This window comes from Saimiri boliviensis, chromosome 12, assembly GCF_048565385.1.
Source record: "Saimiri boliviensis isolate mSaiBol1 chromosome 12, mSaiBol1.pri, whole genome shotgun sequence".
Classification (NCBI taxonomy): domain Eukaryota; kingdom Metazoa; phylum Chordata; class Mammalia; order Primates; family Cebidae; genus Saimiri; species Saimiri boliviensis.
In genome coordinates, this window is record NC_133460.1 from 79441405 (window position 1) to 79460408 (window position 19004).

A 19004-nucleotide genomic window follows, 5' to 3' on the forward strand; every position below is an offset into this window, starting at 1 on the left:
GTGACTTCTACTTCGTCTTTCCTACCATAATAAATGTCATCATATAGGTATGGGAAGCAATCTTGGAATCCTACCAGTTGCTGAGTACATTATTTTCATTATGCATTCTAAAACTGGAGAAATAAACACAAGATGATTTTGAAACCCTACTGGGCTCACAGACCTGAGCTAAACCTCCACTGATCACCTGATTTCCATAAGACTTTACTCTGACTGGTGGATCAAAGTGGTGTTTTGGGTAACTTAGAATTGTGTCAATTTAGATCCAGTTATAGTAATCTCCCCAAAGTCTGATTATTTCCTCTTTGTTTTTTTTTTTTTGAGACGGAGTTTCACTCTTGTTACCCAGGCTGGAGTGCAATGGCGCGATCTCGGCTCACCGCAACCTCCGCCTCCTGGGTTCAGGCAATTCTCCTGCCTCAGCCTCCTGAGTAGCTGGGATTACAGGCACCCACCACCATGCCCAGCTAATTTTTTGTATTTTTTAGTAGAGACAGGGTTTCACCATGTTGACCAGGATGGTCTTGATCTTTTGAACTCGTGATCCGCCCGCCTCGGCATCCCAAAGTGCTGGGATTATAGGCTTGAGCCACCGCGCCCGGCTTATTTCCTCTTTCTTAATATGCAGTCACTGTGATAAAACATCAGATTTTGGGAAAGTCTGGAAGAAAGATTCACAGTATACGTTTTTGGGAATTTAGCAGGACAATTCTTTAAGGGGACCTGGATGCCTCTTCAACAGAATCCTGGGTTTGTAAACTGTCTCAAATCAGGGAATAGATTGAGGAATCATGACTTAATGTTTGGATGATTCAAGTTAGACTTCTGTTCACTCACTCTAGAACTCTTCTATTGTCTATATAGATCAGCTATGAATTTGGTAGACCAGTCATCTATTCCTCTTCTAGGGACACTATGACCAGTGCCATAAATAGATAGGAGTCAGACTGTTCTGATTACTGTTTTAACTCCACTGTTCATTATGATAACTGTGAACATTTTGGTGGTTAAGTGCTGCAATTTGGCCCTTGTTAACCTGGGATTCAATTATCTTCATTGCATTGAAGGATTCTAGTTCAGTTTGCATAGTAATTTCTGACTTATAGAGAAGAACAATCATAGAGTTCTTCAAGGATGCTGGGGATCCCCCAAATTTACTTCTCATAGCTGTGTTGAATGGTGATCCACTGGACCCTCCTAGGGATGTGTGAGCAGTTTTGATAAGATAAATTCATTCTGACATTTGAGTCTCTCTAAGCCTTTGGATCCCTTTCTCTACAGTGTACCAAGCAGTTCTGGCATATTAACTTTGTTTAGTATAGGCCATTTTTTATTCTGTGTTTCAACTAAGCAATCACCAACCGAACAGGCCCTTTTTAGCTCATCAAGCTACAATATTGAATTTAGAATCTCTGCTTAGTAAACTCATGTCAATAAAGTGGCCTGATCCATCTTTATATTCCTTTCACCATTATCCCACCCTCTTAGTATCCACTCTTACACGTATTCCCCAGATTACTATCTGCATAAATTGGAAATATTATGCAATTGTCTTGGTGTTTAGGCTACCTCTTCATGGGTTACATGTTGTACCCTAACCCTTTCAGGCCCGCTGGGGCTTGAGTCTAGTTGTAAGTCTAGAAGCAAAGATGGTTGGTGGGGGCCCTGCAATGCCATGCAAGGCCTCAAGGGAGGCCATTACAGTTCTTCAGGCAAAACAATATTAACTTCCACAGACAGGGCTGGAGGGCTGCTTCTACTAGCAAAGAAGACATAACAGAATTTAAGGTTCAATTTCTCCAGCTGCATTGGGATTGGCTCTGTATGTTCTTGTTCCAATGTTCACAATTTCATTTCTTCCAAGTCCAGGCCCTCACTTTAACAGAGACCCTCTGCTGTGTTTGGAATTCAATTTGTGTTGTAAATTTGCCACTTACAGGATGAAAGTCTGGGTTTGGTTTTCAGATATCTTAGTCTTGGAGCTACAAGAGATAAGGATCTCTCTCTCTCTCTCTTTTTGAGATGGAGTCTCACTTCTCTTGCCCAGGCTGGAGTGCAGTGGTGCAGTCATGGCCCACTGCAGCCTCAACTTCCCAGGTTCAAGTGATTCTTCCACCTTTGCCTCCCGAGTAGCGGGCACACACCACAACTGGCTAATATTTGTATTATTATTATTATTATTTTTTTTTTTTGGTAGAGATAGGGTTTTACCATGTTGCTTAGGCTGCTCTTAAACTCCTGGGCTCAAGCAGTGTGCCTGTCTTGGCCTTCCAAAATGCTGGGATTATAGCCGTGAGCTATTATTGCAACCTGCCTTAAGCATTTCTTTCAAGACAGACATAGATGCTTTTAGGTCATTTATGTGGAGCTTATGTGGAAATTGAAGTCTTGAGTTGAGAATTTGAAGCCTTGAGATCATCCTTTTCTATCCCCACTTTCTCTAGAGCAGTTAGGAACAGCCAGCCAGTCATTATATTTGTTATTTTTACTAATGTGTAATAAGGTATCAAATATGTGTCACTCAGACCTTGCCTTTTATAAATATTTAACTATGAGTATTCAATGGCAATATCTTGCATATTTCTATCGCCGCATTATGCCATGACCAATGATCTCATCACTGGAAATAGAGTCATTAGTGCCTTTAAATCTAATCAGATGAGAGAGCCAATTTCATACAGACCAGAACCAATTTAGAAAACTCATCCTTAAGATTCTGTTCCTTCAGAATCACTCTACATACTAAAATCTGTGATATTGAGGTTTTTCCAGCGAAACAGAACCAACAGGATAGACACACACACACACACACACACACACACACACACACACACACACGGATTGGCTTACCTGTTTGTATGGGCTGGCAAGTCCAAATTCTGTAGGGCAAACATGGAGGCTGGAAACTCTTGGGCAAAAACACAGTGCTGTAGTTCTAGGTGGAATTCCTTTTCCTCAGTAAAACCTGTTTTGCTCTTAAAGGCCTTTCAACTGATTGGATGAGCCCTGTCCAATTATCAAGGATAATCTCCTTTACTGAAAGTCAAGTGACTATGGGTGTTAACTATACCTACAAAATACCTCTACCGCAATACCACATTACTGCTAGATTTAATAACCTGGTTACTACAGCCTAACAAGTTGACACATAAAGTTAACTACCACAAATGAGAATAACTTAAATAATATTGATTTAATACAACTATCCTAAAAATTATACTACAATCAAGATATTTCAAAACTGCTACCAGAGTAGATTTTAAATGTTTGCACCATTCAAAAATAAGTAGGTGAGGCAATGGATATATTAATTAGCTTGATTTAATCATTCCACAATACACACATATGTCAAATACATATATAAAAACATTGCATTGCACCCCATAAATATGTGCAATTAGTATTTGTCATTTAAATACTTTTCTTTAATAAATAGTTTCACTTTCCTCACTTGGCGTTTTCTTTCTTTCTTTCTTTCTTTCTTTTTAATTTTACTTTAGGTTCTGGGGTACATGTGCAGGTCGTCCAGGGTTGTTGCATAGGTGCATACTATATCCAGCATTTCTCCCCATATTATCCCTCCCAACCCTTCCCACCGCTGCTGTCCCTCCCCTAGCCTCCCCAACTGCCCCCAGTGTGTGCTGCTCCTCTCCCTGAGTCCACGTGTTTTCATTGTTCAAACACCCACCTACGAGTAAGAACATGCGGTGTTTGGTTTTCTGTTCTTGTGTCAGTTTACAGAGAATGATGGTTTCCAGATTCATCCAAGTCCCTTCAAAGGACACGAACTCAACATTTTTTATGGCTGTGTAGTATTCCATGGTGTATATGTGCCACATTTTCTTTGTTCAGTCTATCGTTGATGGGCATTTGGGTTGGATCCTGGTCTTTGTTATTGTAAACAGGGCTACAATGAACATATGTGTGCATGTGTCTTTATAGTAGAATGATTTATAGTTCTTTGGGTATATACCCAGTAATGGGATTGCTGGGTTAAATGGAATTTCTATTTCTAGATCCTTGAGAAATAGCCATACTGTTTTCCATAATGGTTGAACTAATTTACACTCCCACCAACTGTGTAAGAGTGTTCCTATTTCTCCACATCCTCTCCAGCATCTGTTATCTCCAGATTTTTTAATGATTGCCATTCTAACTGGCATGAGATGGTATCCAACTGTGCTTTTGATGTTTGTTTCCCTGTGCCCATGTGTTCTCATTGTTCAGCACCTGCCCATGAGTGAGAGCATGCGGTGTTTTGTTTTCTGTTCATGTGTCAGTTTGCCGAGAATGATGGTTTCTAGATTCATCCATGTCCCTACAAAGGATATGAACTCATCCTTTTTTATGGCTGCATAGTTAGTATTCCATGATGTATATGTGCCACATTTTCTTTTTTCTTTTTTTTTTTTGAGACAGCGTTTCGCTCTTGTTACCCAGGCTGGAGAACAATGGCGCGATCTCGGCTCACCGCAACCTCCACCTCCTGGGTTCAGGCAATTCTCCTGCCTCAACCTCCTGAGTAGCTGGGATTACAGGCACGTGCCACCATGCCCAGCTAATTTTTTTTGTATTTTTAGTAGAGACGGGGTTTCACCATGTTGACCAGGATGGTCTCGATCTCTTGACCTCGTGATCCACCTGCCTTGGCCTCCCAAAATGCTGAGATTACAGGCTTGGGCCACCGAGCCCGGCATGTGCCACATTTTCTTTGTCCAGTCTGTCATTGATGGGCATTTGAGTTGGTTTCATTTCTTTGCTATTGTAAACAGTGATGCAATGAACATACGTGTGCATGTGTCTTTATAGTAGAATGGTTTATAATCTTTTGGATATATACCCAGTAATAGGATTGCTGGATCAAATGGAATTTCTATTTCTAGATCCCAGAGGAATTGCCACACTGTTTTCCACAATGGTTGAATTAATTTACACTCCCACCAACAGTGTAAGTGTTCCTATTTCTCCACATCCTCTCCAGCATATGTTGTCTCTAGATTTTTTAATGATCACTATTCTAACTGGAGTGATATGGTATCTAAATGTGGTTTTGATTTGCATGTCTCTAATGATCAGTGATGATGAACATTTTTTCATATGTTTGTTGGCCTCATAAATGTCTTCTTTTGAAAAGTGTCTGTTCCTATCCTTTGCCCACTTTCGAATGGGTTTGTTTATTTTTTCTTGTAAATCTGCTTTAGTTCTTTGTAGATTCTGGATATTAGCCCTTTGTCAGATGGGTAGATTGCAAAAATTTTTTCCCATTCTGTTGGTTGCCAGTTCACTCTAATGAGTGTTTCTTTTGCTGTGCAGAAACTCTTAAGTTTAATTAGATCCCATTTGTCTAATTTTTGGCATTAAAAAAAAAGAAGCCAAGTGAGCAAAGTAAACACACTCATATAAGATAATATTTTAGCCGGGCGCGGTGGCTCAAGCCTGTAATCCCAGCACTTTGGGAGGCCGAGGCGGGTGGATCACGAGGTCGAGAGATCGAGACCATCCTGGTCAACATGGTGAAACCCCGTCTCTACTAAAAATACAAAAAACTAGCTGGGCGTGGTGGCGCGTGCCTGTAATCCCAGCTACTTAGGAGGCTGAGGCAGGAGAATTGCCTGAGCCCAGGAGGCGAAGGTTGTGGTGAGCCGAGATCGTGCCATTGCACTCCAGCCTGGGTAACAAGAGTGAAAACTCCGTCTCAAAAAAAAAAAAAAAAAAAAAAAAAAAAAGACAATATTTTAAGCTAAAAATAAATATATAGATTGTAGAAATACTTACAAAGAAAAACCATAGACTGTTATGTGGACCAGGCAGTTACTCATGTCACAGGGGACCCATCTGAGCATAAACTTTCACACACATACACACACAAAACTGCAGAAAAACCAGGAAACAAAACCTGTCTAGTGCAGCTACATACGATTCTGGTGACTGTTGGCCTTATTACTAGTAGTCTGAGTGCTTTCATTGGTTTATAATATGGAGCCCCAAGCTCTTCAAATAAGCATTGTTACTTTTTTCTTTTCTTCCTCTCCTCCTTCTCTTCTTTCTTCTCTCCCCTCTGCCTTTTTCTCCTTCTCCTTCTTCTCTTCCTCATCCTCTTTCTCTTCTTCTTCTTCTTCTTCCTCTTGTTCTTCCTCCTCCTCCTCCTTCTTCTCCTTCTCCTCCTTCTCCTCTTCTTCCTTCCTTCCTTTCTTCCTTCCTTCGTTCCTCCCTCCGTCCCTCCCTCTCTCCTTCCCTTCCTCTGTTTCTTCCTCGTCCTACTCTTCTTCTTCTTCCTTTCTTCTTTTTTTCTTTCCTTCTTTCTTCTTCTCTTTCTTCAATAAGATCTTCCTCTGTCACCAACGGTGGAGCACAGTGGCATGATCATAGCTCATTGCAATCTCGACCTTCCAAGCTCAAGTGATCCTTCCACCTCAGCCTCCTGAGTAGCTGGGACCACAGGTGCATGCCACCATGCCCAGATAATAGTGGTATTTTCAGTAGAGACAGGTTTTTGCCGTGTTGCCCAAACTGGTCTCTAATTCCTGGGCTCAAGCAATCCACCCACCTTGACCTCCCAAAGTGCTGGGATTACAGGTATGAGCCATTATACCTGACCATAGGCCATTGTTTCAACCAGGCATGGTAAATACAAAGACTCATATTCACCGAGATGTGTAAGCCCTTAGAAGGGATACTGTGATTCTGCATCCCAGATGACATCACCTTGGCCTAGGAGTTCACTGCTGAAGATTACATTACCTCAGATGACATCACTCAAGTCCAAAACCTAATCATTGGAGATGACTTCACCCTTTTATCAGGGATGATTTCATCCTAGATACTAAAACCTCTGCCCCAGCACCACCCATGAATTGCTTTCTTTAAGGCACAAGTTGAACACAGGACATTTATTGCTTTTTTTTTCCTCTGATATTAGAGGTCTTATTATGTTTCTGAGCTTGTTGACTACTTAGCCTATGATCCTGGTATTCTCCTTGCTGTCTGCCAAAATGTACATTATTATACTCCTATGCCTAAAGTAAAATCTGGTGAAGGTTTGCTATTGACTGAATGTGTCTCTCCAAAATTCGTATGTTGAAACCTCATCCCCAATGTGATTGAAGGTGGGGCCTCTTGAAGGTGAATGGGATAGTGCCCTGATAAAAAAAGGCTCCAGAGAGCTCCTTTTGTCCCTCGTGTTATGTGTGAAGACAGCAAGAAGGAGCCATTTATGAACCAGAAAATGGCTGCTCAGCAGATGCTGGATCTGCCAGCACCTTGCTCTTGGACTTCTCTGCCTCAAGTACTGTGAGAAATAAATTTCCATTGTTTATAACTCATCTGGTCTAAGGCATTTTTGTTATAGTAGCCCAAATGGAATAAGACAGGATTAATACTATCTGTGCCATTCTAAAATTTAGAGGAGATTATTGTTTTCCCCAGGGAGCACCTGCTTCATCTATGCCTTCTCCCATTAACACCTCTCCAGCTTTCACCATGGCCTTCTGCCCAGCATCTTTAACCATAATCCTCTCTTCCCCTTAGTTACACACAATAACCACACAACTTTTACATATACTTTACTAACTTATCAGTTCATACTCTCCATCAGTATAACTGCTGGACCTGCCACCTTGACTTGAGAAATACACTGAGATATTACTGTCAAACTCATATTTTCACTTTAAAACTCCACAATGATATTGTTAGAAACCCCCCAAAATTTTGGACTAATTTTATTGACTAATACCATGTAAGAGGGAACTTAGGACTACTTATTCCTCTAGTTGTGTTCCTTTTTTCTACTGTCATAACAATATTTTCCGTGCTGTTGAGGGCAACATATGCCCTATTCTTTAGAAGTCCCCACTATTATCACCTTAAAGTTCCCTTGATATAATGTCAAACCATTAGAGGTCAAATCATACTAATCATGCTTTTTATTTTCTATGTTTTATGAAGTTTTAACATCTGGATCTTCACTGACCAGGGAGAGATTTCTTCCCCCTCTTGGGGTTAGCTAATTCCTAGAGACAATAAATGACTTTCCTGTGAGCATGCTATGCAGAGCAAGCAATCCTACGTCTATACTCTCACCCATCCTCTCTATCTTGCTCTTACACTCCAAGACACAATATTCCTCTGTCCTAATCATCTAAGGGCAGCTAGGGTCAGTGCCTACACCCCACAGCCTGCTGAGATAATTCAAACTAGCCAATCCTAAACTTACTCAGCTTGCCTGCTCCATCTTGCCCATTCCTTCCCACAGAAACTGCAACAAAGGCTTTTGCTCCTACTTCTTCTATGTCCCTTTTTTGCCTCCTGATCAACATGGGTGCTTCTCACATGTCCTGCATCATGTGAGAAATCTTGTTTGTAGAGAAGGGTGAGTAAAAACCTCTTCTTTCATTACAGGGGTTTCTGTGTCTGTGTGTCTTACCATAACTGATTAAAACAAATCTCAGGCACATTTTATTGCAGATAGTTTTTAATAACAAATGAGTTCATGCCTTTGTGAAGAGATCCAATATTCTGATCTGTTTTCTCTTTTCTTTGCCACGTTGCACTTACTATGTCTTCTACCTAATGTAGAGTAGAATTGATGATAGTTCACTTTGTTCTTAAAACTATTAGGAAAATTTTCCATGCTTCACCATTAAAGATAAAGCTAGTTCAGACTCTATAGATAAACTTTATTATATAGAGGAAATCCCCTTCTATTTTAATTTTGCTGATAGTTTCTTCCCCCGCCAATAATGAAATGATGATGAATTTTTTCAAACAATTTTCTTGAGTCTCTTGGGATGAATTTATGCTTGGTCTCCTTTAGTTAACAAAGGTGGACTTCAAATATGGATTTTAAGAAGTTAACATGCCTTTCTGTTGATAAATACCATTGGTTATGTTGTCTCGTTCTTGTCATATGTTGCTGGATCAATATATGTACCTTTTGTTAACACTTCATATAAACATGCTCTTGAGACATACTGGTATTTCATGTAATGCCTTTGCCATGTATGGTGTCAGGGAGAGATTGGTGTTCTACAACAAATCAGGAAGTGTTCTTTCTTCCTCTATTTTCTGAGAGAGTTGTTATAAGGCTGGTGTTTTTACTTCCTTCAATTTGATAGAATTTGTGAGGAAACGCATATAAACTTGCAGTTGACTTTGTGTGGTCAATTTTGATTATAAAATCAATTTCTTTAACAAACATTTTTTTTCAGATTTCCTGTTTTATCGTGTATCATTTGTGTGAAGTTTAATAGTTAATGCATCTTGGGGCTTGTCCTCAATTGAAAAGCTATACACTCAGAGATCTCACTCCTTGTAGTTTGTGTTTCTCAGGTAATATCCTCTAGGATCTGCTTGATTTGAGTGGGTTTTGAATGCATTCTGTGAATTATTTTCTGATGAATAAATTGTTTGGATTTAATAATTCTCATGAGAAAGTGAGGCTGGACTAGTGACTGTACCATTATTAGAAAGTGAACCTCTCCCACTGCATCAATGAACAGAAATAAGAGGGCCCCTCTTGCCTCCCTTTTGCTCAACAGCACCAAAGAGTCTGGCCTAAAATGAGTCATTGGGAATTAGGCTGAGCAGTTCTGCTGGTTTTACCTAATTCCAAAGACTGTTTATATTGGAAGCTTCCCAGGACCTCTGATAGGCATTGATATGATTTAGATATTTGTCCCACCCAAATATCATGTTGCAATGTAATCCTTAATATTGGGGATGGGGCAGAGCAGATCCCTTATGGCTTTGGGCTTGGTATTGTCTTTGCAATAGTGAGTGAGATTGTGTTGTGAGTGAGGGCTGGTTGTTTTATAATGTGTGGCAAGCCCCTCTAGCCCCCACTCTCTCTTCTGTTCTCATTTTTACCTTGTGAGATGCCAGGCCCTCCTTTTGCCCTCTGCCATGATTGAAAGCTTTCTGAGGCTTCCCCAGAAGCCAAGCAGATGCTGGATGCCATGCTTCCTGGACAGCCTGCAGAACTGTGAGCCAATTAAACCTCTTTTCTCTTTTCTTTATAAATTACCCAGTCTTATGTATTTCTTTCTTTTTTTTTTTTTTTTTTTTTTTTTTGAGACAGGGTCTTACGTCATCACCCAGGCTGGAGGGCAGTGGTGCGATCTTGGCTCACTGCAACCTCTACTGCCAGGGTCTAAGTGATTCTTGTGCCTCAGACTCCCAAGGAGCTGGGATTACAGGCACATGCTACTATGCTTGGCTAATTTTTTGTATTTTTAGTAGATAGGAGGTTTTGCCATGTTGCCCAGGCTTGTCTTGAACTCTTGGACTCAAGTGATCCACCCGCTGTGGCCTCCCAAAGTGCTGGGATTATAGACGTGAGCCACCTCACATGGCCTCAGGTATTTCTTTATAGCAATGCAAGAACTGCCTACTACAGGCAGTTTCTAATGTTGGATTCACATGCAGATAGGAAGCCTGAGACTCTGTGGTGGTCAGTGTGCAGTTTCTACAATCTCATTATAACCCTTGATCTGGCTGACACCAAGTATCTATGACACAGCTTCCCTGAGGACCCTGACAGCTGCTTTGCTGAAAATGTTTGTGGCTCTAGACGAAGCTCAGAATCAGCACAGCTTCATCTGTCATTTGTAGTGTAAGATGAGTCTGAACCTCAGACCCAAGACTTGTTGCCTAAATTCCTGAGACCTCAGCTGTGCTTTCTTCTCCCACACCTTCCCACGTGCTAACGCTAGGGATATGCTTCTGTTTCAGCCCCCTGTGGCTGCTGAGCAGAGCTACCTCTGTACTTTGTCCTCAAGCAGCAAAGTCTCACACCCAAGCTTTTGGGGAAGATGACAATGATGACATTATCAGGTGAAGCCCAAAGACAGCATTTTGGCAAGGAGATGATATTGGGATAGGATAATTTTTCTTATGAAGCATTGGAGGGCCCCAGTGGCCATTAGGTCTCCTGGTGAGTTGGAACAGAGGCAAGGAGTCATAAATTAGAGGCAAGCAATCCTCCCTCTTCAGTGAATATCTACAGTAGGTGCCTATAATCCTAGCTACTTGGGAGGCTGAGGCAGGAGGATTGCTTGAATCCAGGAGGCAGAGGTTGCAATGAGCCAAGATCTCACCACTGCATTCCAGCATTGGTGACAGAGTGAGACTCTGTCTCAAAAAAAGAAAAGAAAAGAAAAGAAAAGGATGAGCCTGGAATATCTTGCTATGCCAGAAAGTAAGGAATTGCTTAAGGATTGAGGTGGACACGACAAAAGGATATAGAATCCAGTCATTAGAAGATAATTTGAGCACTAAAGTAAGTAATATTATAATGAATTATAACCCATTAAACACAACCAAATTCATGATTCCATATGATATAAATAAATACATGAATACATTAAAAACTTGATGAGGAATATATAGTTATGTAGTATCAAAGAATCTACCCACAAAGTATTTCTTAATTACAAATGCAGGAAGAATGACATTATGGTGGAGGAGACAACGAGACACCATAATCAAAAATCAAAGTAAACATCACCCATAATGGGACAGATTGAAGTTATTTGTCACCAGATATGATGCAATGAGAAGTCAAAGCATCTTCTGTGATATTCCTGCCAAATTAGTAATCAGAATCTGATTATGAAGAAACATCAGATAATTCCAAATTGAGAAAAATTTTAAAAACTCCCAACCTATGCTTTTCAAAAGTGACAAGGTCAAGGAGGTTGAGGAAAGACTGAGGAACTGTGTCGGGCTGTGGTTCACTAAAGAGACATGACAAGTAGTTGCAAAATGTGATTCAGAATTCTAAACAGATTCTGAAATGAATATAATGAATATTATTGGGACTTATTGAGGAAACACTAATGGAAATAGGAATTAGATGGCCCCAATGCATCAATACTAATATCCTGAATTTGAAGTTATATTTTGGTTATATAATTGAATTGCCTGGCTTATAAAAGCTATATACTAAAATATTTCAGGTTTGGAACTTCAGGTCAGAAATTACTCTCAAATGTTTAAAATAGATAAAATTTTCTGTTTGTACCTCCAACTTTTTGTTACATTCATAGTTATTAAAATTATACAGATAAACATATAATATATATGCATTTGTATATGTGTGATACACATATACATAGATAAATGATATATATAAAACCAGCAATGGACTCGTATCTAAACTATGCAAGCCCTTCATAAAAGATTTGATATTGCCAAAGGACATTTGAAAAAGCACTTGGCCTCATGAAGCTTCACTGAAATGTAAATTAATACTACAATAAGATATTATTACGCACACATCAAAATGGTTAAAATGAAAAAGGACAACATAGTAAGTGTTGGCAAGAAAGAGAAACAGCTGGCACTCCCAGTACAATTGTAAATTTATTAAACCATTTGGACAATTCTTTGGCAGTCATTAATAAAACTGAACACATGCACATCCAGCAATTATACTCATAGTTACAGTAACAGAAATTGTTACAGTGGGATAACAGTATATTAGAGTAATAACAGCACCACTTACAATAGCCACAAACTATAATCAACTCAAAAGTCCATAACAATACAATGAAAAGATATATTTTGGAATTGTTATAAAATAAAACACTCTAAACTTACCTACTGCTATTTGTGACAACATGAATGAATTTCGCAAACACAATGTTAAGTGAAAATACTAGAGACGACTGAAAAATACGTACTGTGATTCCATTTACATTAATTCACAAAACAGGCAAAACTAATCTATGACATAATACTGGAGATATCTAGTTGGGTAGGAAGGTAGGAGAAGACATAAGGGGCTTCTGGGGTCCTGGCAAAATTATTTTTCTTGACCTGTGTGTTGATTACACAGATGTGTTCAGTTCATGATAATTTATTGAGCTATATACATTTAGGATGTTTCCAATGTTCTCTTTGTATATTACACTCCAGTGAAAAGGTTTATTTAAAAAGAAGCAGTTTTTCTTCACAATTTTACCCAAACTGAGTTCTGCAATACTCTGTCACTGTGGAGGGCTTCAACTGGATGCCCTCCTGACCATCTGTTTGCACAATGATACTGCACTAGGAAATCTCTCCAATGTGAGTATCATTGAACTTGGAATTAAAACCTGGATTCTAAAAAAAAAAAAAAGATTATGTACTGATGCACTGGTGACACTTTACCTCACTCATTCACCAACTCCTCATTTCTGATAATAAAGTAGGAATTAGACTAGTGGATCTCTGAGATCTCTTCAGTCTCTAATTTTCTATGTTTCTTTCGTTCTTTGAAAGGACCAGGCAGAAGTCTCAGGAGAAAGAAGGAACAGAGACCCATTTTTAAAGAAATAAAATGATTGTTTTAAGGAGAGCCATTGAGATCATTTTGTCTAAAATAAGGTGGTGCACTTCTTTTAGAGTTCAGAGCTACGTTAGCCAAGTAGTAAAATAACTTTCTCTTTATCTTAGGTAAATTATTCACCAATACTTCGACTGACTCAGATTCTAAAGGTTACAAAACCAATACAACACTCTAATTGTAATCAACCTGTGTTGCAACTGTTGACTTGGTTAATGTGTGTTTGAAAGTCACTGATTATCCTGAGTAATGAAATATTGCCTCATAGTACATGGTAAGTAAATGTTGGTGACTCTGGCTGAACTGAATTTCTTGCTTGGAGGGAATGATGTGAGAGTTAGGAGAAACAGTTCCAGCCTCGACCCTTCCATCTTCAGTCTCTGTGTCCTTGAACAAAACACTGAGTCTCCAAGGCCCAGCTTCCTTATCTCTAATGTGGGAATAATTTTACCATAGGCAAGGGGAATTGAGAGAATCAAAAGAGTTATAATGCATATGAAAATTCTCTGTAAATTGTCAGAATTCCTGTAAACATGTTTGATAAAACATTGTCGATACAGGATCTTGACAAAACTTAATTTTTTTTTACTGCAGTTAGACGTAACTGCGCTAGTCCAGTTATTTGCAATAACCAAGATCTGTAAATGACCTAATTGTTCATTGACAAATAAATGGTTGAAGAAATTGTGGCATATATTTATATACACAATGGAATATTTTTTAAACTTAAAAAGGAGATACTGCTATTTGCAACAAGGAGTGAAGCTGGAGGATATTATGCTAAGTGATATAAGCCAGATACAGAGGAAAAAAGACTGTATGATTTCACTTATATGAAGAATCTTTAAAAAGTTAAATACATAGAAACAGAGTAGAATGGTGATTACCAAAAGTGGGAGTGGGAGGAAATGGAAAAAAGTGCATCAAAGGGCACAAATTTGGTTAGATAGGATGAATAAGTCTAAAGATATAATATACAGCCAGAGGACTATAGATAATATGCCATACCAAAAATTTGCTAAAAGAGTAGATTTTAGGTGCTTATGCCACAAAAAAGAAGGTAATTATAGAATTGATGAATATGTAATTTTTTAATCTGTAGTAAGCATTCCACTGTATATATGTCTACTAAGCAAAAAATGTTGAATGCCTTAAATATATACAATAGAAATAAAGCAAGCAAGTAACTGTACTAGTCATTTAGAATACCACGATGATATCTTTACAGAATATACCTTTGTACAAGTATTGGCATTAGTGATCTAGAAATTTATGTATCATTTCAGTGATAAATAGAGGCTCCTGGCCACTAAATCATCTGTTCAGGTCTGCACAGTCGTGTTTGTTCTGTGCTGTGGGCCTATTTAATAATTCCCCTATCTCCCGTCCACCACTGAAGCACATGCCTGTTGTTCTGCCTATAATTCCCTTTCTTTGCTGTGCAGTATTTCATTCCATTATTTCTGACACAGACAGACAGAAAAAGCAGCAGAAACAGCTGTGTCTGGTGGTGACTGGGAGGTGGAGAAGCCATAGTTTCTGAGATCTTACCCACTAAATTCTCTGAGATTGGCTCTTTTCTCAGTTAATACTGAGTAGGTTTCACCTCTGCAGTGACAAAGAGAGGAGAAACCCTAGCTTTTATTTCTTCTCTTGAGAATGTACAGATCTGTTATTTTGTGAACAGTGTGGTGTACATTCAGAGTGATGAATGTTTTTAGGATTTATTTTATTTTGCTAAAACTGTTCTGAAGGCAGCTCTGGTTTAAGTGATAATGCACCACAGTGGGCATTAGAAGATCTCAGTTCAAATCCCAGCCTGCCATTTATCAGCTGTGGGATACTGGACAGGTCATCTGTTCTCCTAGAGTTTCCCTTTCCCCATTTGAAAAATATGAAGTAATATTCTTAGCCGTCCAGTGTTTTTCAAGGGGGGTTAATGAAAAAATGTGTGTATGTTTACTTAGCTAGTTAATTGGTAACCTGTTTAGCCATTTAAGATGAATGAGTTTGTTAGCTGCTTTATGTTTAGGCAGCTGTAATGTTAATATTACACTAAAATATTTCAAAAGGATCTCATTTTCAAGGAAAATGTTCTAGTGTTTGAGAAAGCATTATAATGTTGCAGTCTTGCTGATCCTTAGCTCAGCTAGGTCTGATCTATTGTCTCATGAAGGAAGAATTAGGCACACAGACACCGGAGAGTGAGTGGAATAGAATTTATTAAGTGACAGGAAAACTCTCAGCAATGAGAGGGGTCCTGAAAGCAGGTTGTGGGTTGCCACTTCACAGTTGAATACCAGGGCTTTTATAGAAAAGCTGATGTGGCTAGGATCTTTATTTATGTAAGGCATGAATTCCTGGTGTTTCTACCCCCTCTTTCCATTGCACACGTGGGCCCTTAGTCTAAGCCACTTCATACTGTCAAGTGTTAAAGGACGGAATTTTTCACTGCCAGCATGTTTAGGGAAGCTCCCTGTGCAAATTTCCTTATATGGACAAAACATCCAGTGTAAGTACTTGAGGATTGTGTGGACTGGATAATGACCTGGATGGGTTGGAGATTCTCTGGGGACCGGAACTGTCTGCTTAAAGCAAGCTGGCTAGCTCCTCTCAATAAGATAAACATTGTTTTATATATAAGCGATATAATGCACAGATTGCCCTTAAAGTCATATTTCCAACTTGTCCAATCTAAGAATCCAAAGTTTTGAATAATTTTTTGATGAAATAATTTATTTCACTGGTTCTCAATTTTGGCTGCACAGTGGAACCACCTGGGGTGTTTTAAAAAAATGGACCCCTCCTGGCGTGATGTCTCATGCCTGTAATCCCAGCACTTTGGGAGGCCGAGGTGGGCAGATCACCTGAGGTCAGGAGTTTGAGACCCGCCTGACCAACATGGGGAAATCCCATCTCTACTCAAAAACAAGCAAACAAACAAACAAACACACACACACACACACACACACACACACACACACACACACACATACACAAATTAGCCAAGCATGATGGATCATGCCTTTAATTCCCTCTATACCAGAGGCTGAGGCAGGAGAAGGCTTGAACTCAGGAGGTGGACATTGCAGTGAGCTGAGATCACACCATTGCACTCCAGCCTGGGCAACAAGAGGGAAACTCCATCTCAAAAAAAAAAAAAAAAAAGGAAAAGAAAGGGCTCTGCTTCAGACTAGTTAAACCAGAATCTCCAGGGTGGGGCATTGGAAAGGAGAATAAGAGAAAAGAAAAACTTTTTCAGTGAGCCAGCGTCCATTCAGAAGAGAGATTAAAGTGCTTCTTCCGGACTGGTCACAGTCAGAGTCAGAATCACAGGTGGATTAGCAGGGTGTGTTATAAAAGCCTTAAAGTGAAAGCTTGCAGTTGTCTTACTAAGAAGAGATGGATCCAGCCATGGCTCTGGTATTCTGTCTCTCCTGTTTGCTTCTCCTTTCACTCTGGAGTCAGAGGTCTGGAAGAGGGAGGCTGCCGTCTGGCCCCACTCCTCTCCCAATTATTGGAAATATCCTGCAGTTAGATGTTAAGGACATCAGCAAATCCTTAACCAATGTAAGTACGTTTTATGCTCCTCTAGTAATGTACAAGGTGTATTTAACCTCATGGTTCTTAAAGTTTTGTATAACTTTTTTGTTTGTTTTTTGTGATTTCTTTTTATTTTATTTTTATTTCATTTTAGGTTTGGGGGTACATGTGAAGAACATGCAAGATTGTTGCATAGGTACACACATGGCAGTGTAATTTGCTGCCTTCCTCCCCTTCACCTATATCTGGCATTTCTCCCCATGCTATCTCACCCCAACTCCCCACCCACTGCCGTCCCTCCCCTATTTTCCCCCACCATACCCCAGTGTGTGATGCTCCCCTCCCTGTGTCCATATGTTCTCATTGTTCAATACCCACCTATGAGTGAGAACATGCGGTGTTTGATTTTCTGTTCTTGTGTCAGTTTGCTGAGAATGATGGTTTCCAGGTTCATCCATGTCCCTACAAAAGACACGAACTCATCGTTTTTTATGGCTGCATAGTATTCCATGGTGTATATGTGCCACATTTTCCCTGTCCAGTCTATCATCGATGGGCATTTGGGTTGGTTCCAGGTTATTGCTATTGTAAACAGTGCTACAATGAACATTCATGTGCATGTATCCTTATAGTAGAATGATTTATAATCCTTTGGATATATACCCAGTAATGGGATTGCTGGGTCAAATGGAATTTCTATTTCTAGGTCCTTGAGGAATCGCCACACTATCTTCCACAATGGTTGAACTAATTTACACTCCCACCAACTGTGTAAGAGTATTCCTATTTCTCCACATCCTCTCCAGCATCTGTTGTCTCCAGATTTTTTAATGATCGCCATTCTAACTGGTGTGAGATGGTATCTCAATGTAGTTTTGATGTGCATTTCTCTAATGACCAGTAATCATGAGCATTTTTTCATATGTTGGTTGGCCTCATATATGTCTTCTTTTGTAAAGTGTCTGTTCATATCCTTTGCCCACTTTTGAATGGGCTTGTTTTTTGTTTTTTGTTTTTTGTTTGTAAATCTGTCTTAGTTCTTTGTAAAGTCTGGATATCAGCCCTTTGTCAGATGGGTAGAGTGCAAAAATTTTTTCCCATTGTGTTGGTTGCCGATTCACTCTAATGACTGTTTCTTTTGTTGTGCAGAAGCTGTGGAGTTTGATTAGTCCCATTTGTCTATTTTGGCTTTTGTCGCCAATACTGTTGGTGTTTTGGTTGTGAAGTCCTTGCCTATGCCTATGTCCTGAATGGTTTTGCCTAGATTTTCTTCTAGGGTTTTTATGGTGTTAGGTCTTATGTTTAAGCCTCTAATCCATCTGGAGTTAATTTTAGTGTAAGGTGTCAGGAAGGGGTCCAGTTTCTGCTTTCTGCACATGGCTAGCCAATTTTCCCAACACCATTTATTAAACAGGGAATCCTTTCCCCATTGCTTGTTTTTGTCAGATTTGTCAAAGATTGGATAGTTGTAGATATATTGTGTTGCTTCTGAGGCCTCTGTTCTGTTCCATTGGTCTATATCTCTGTTTTGGTACCAGTACCATGCTGTTTTGATTACTGTAGACTTGTAGTATAGTTTGAAGTCCAGTAGTATGATGCCTCCTGCTTTGTTCTTTTTGCTTAGAATTGACTTGGCTATGGGACCTCTATTTTGGTTCCATATGAAGTTTAAGGTATTTTTTTCCAGTTCTGTGAAGAAGGTCATTGGTAGCTTGATGGGGATAGCATTGAATCTGTAAATTACTTTGGGTAGTGTGGCCATTTTCACACTATCAATTCTTCCTATCTATGAGCATGGAATGTTCCTCCATCTGTTAATGTCCTCTCTTATTTCACTGAGCAGTGGTTTGTAGTTCTCTTTGAAGAAGTCCTTTACATTCCTTGTTAGTTGTATTCCTCGGTATTTTACTCTCTTTGTAGCAATGGTGAATGGCAGTTCATTCTTGATTTGGCTCTCTTTAAGTCTGTTATTGGTGTATAGGAATGCTTGTGATTTTTGCACTTTGATTTTGTGTCCTGAGACTTTGCTGAAGTTGCTTATCAGTTTCAGGAGATTTTGGGCTGAGACGATGGGGTCTTGTAGATACACAGTCATGTCGTCTGCAAATAGAGACAATCTGACTTCCTCTTTCCTATT

At 39.5% G+C, this 19004-nt stretch overlaps 1 protein-coding gene across 9 annotated transcripts in view; it reads left to right on the forward strand.

Moving 5' to 3' along the window:
* The window catches only part of CYP2C18 (cytochrome P450 family 2 subfamily C member 18), a 109493-nt gene that overhangs the window by 33410 nt on the left and 57079 nt on the right, over positions 1–19004 (forward strand). For 5 of the 9 annotated variants that reach the window (XM_074382611.1, XM_074382612.1, XM_074382616.1 and 2 more), the window contains exon 3: positions 4884–4948. In XM_074382611.1, the coding sequence (XP_074238712.1) occupies positions 4884–4948 (65 nt within the window). The other 4 variants (XM_074382614.1, XM_074382613.1, XM_074382615.1 and 1 more) reach the window with 4 other exon arrangements.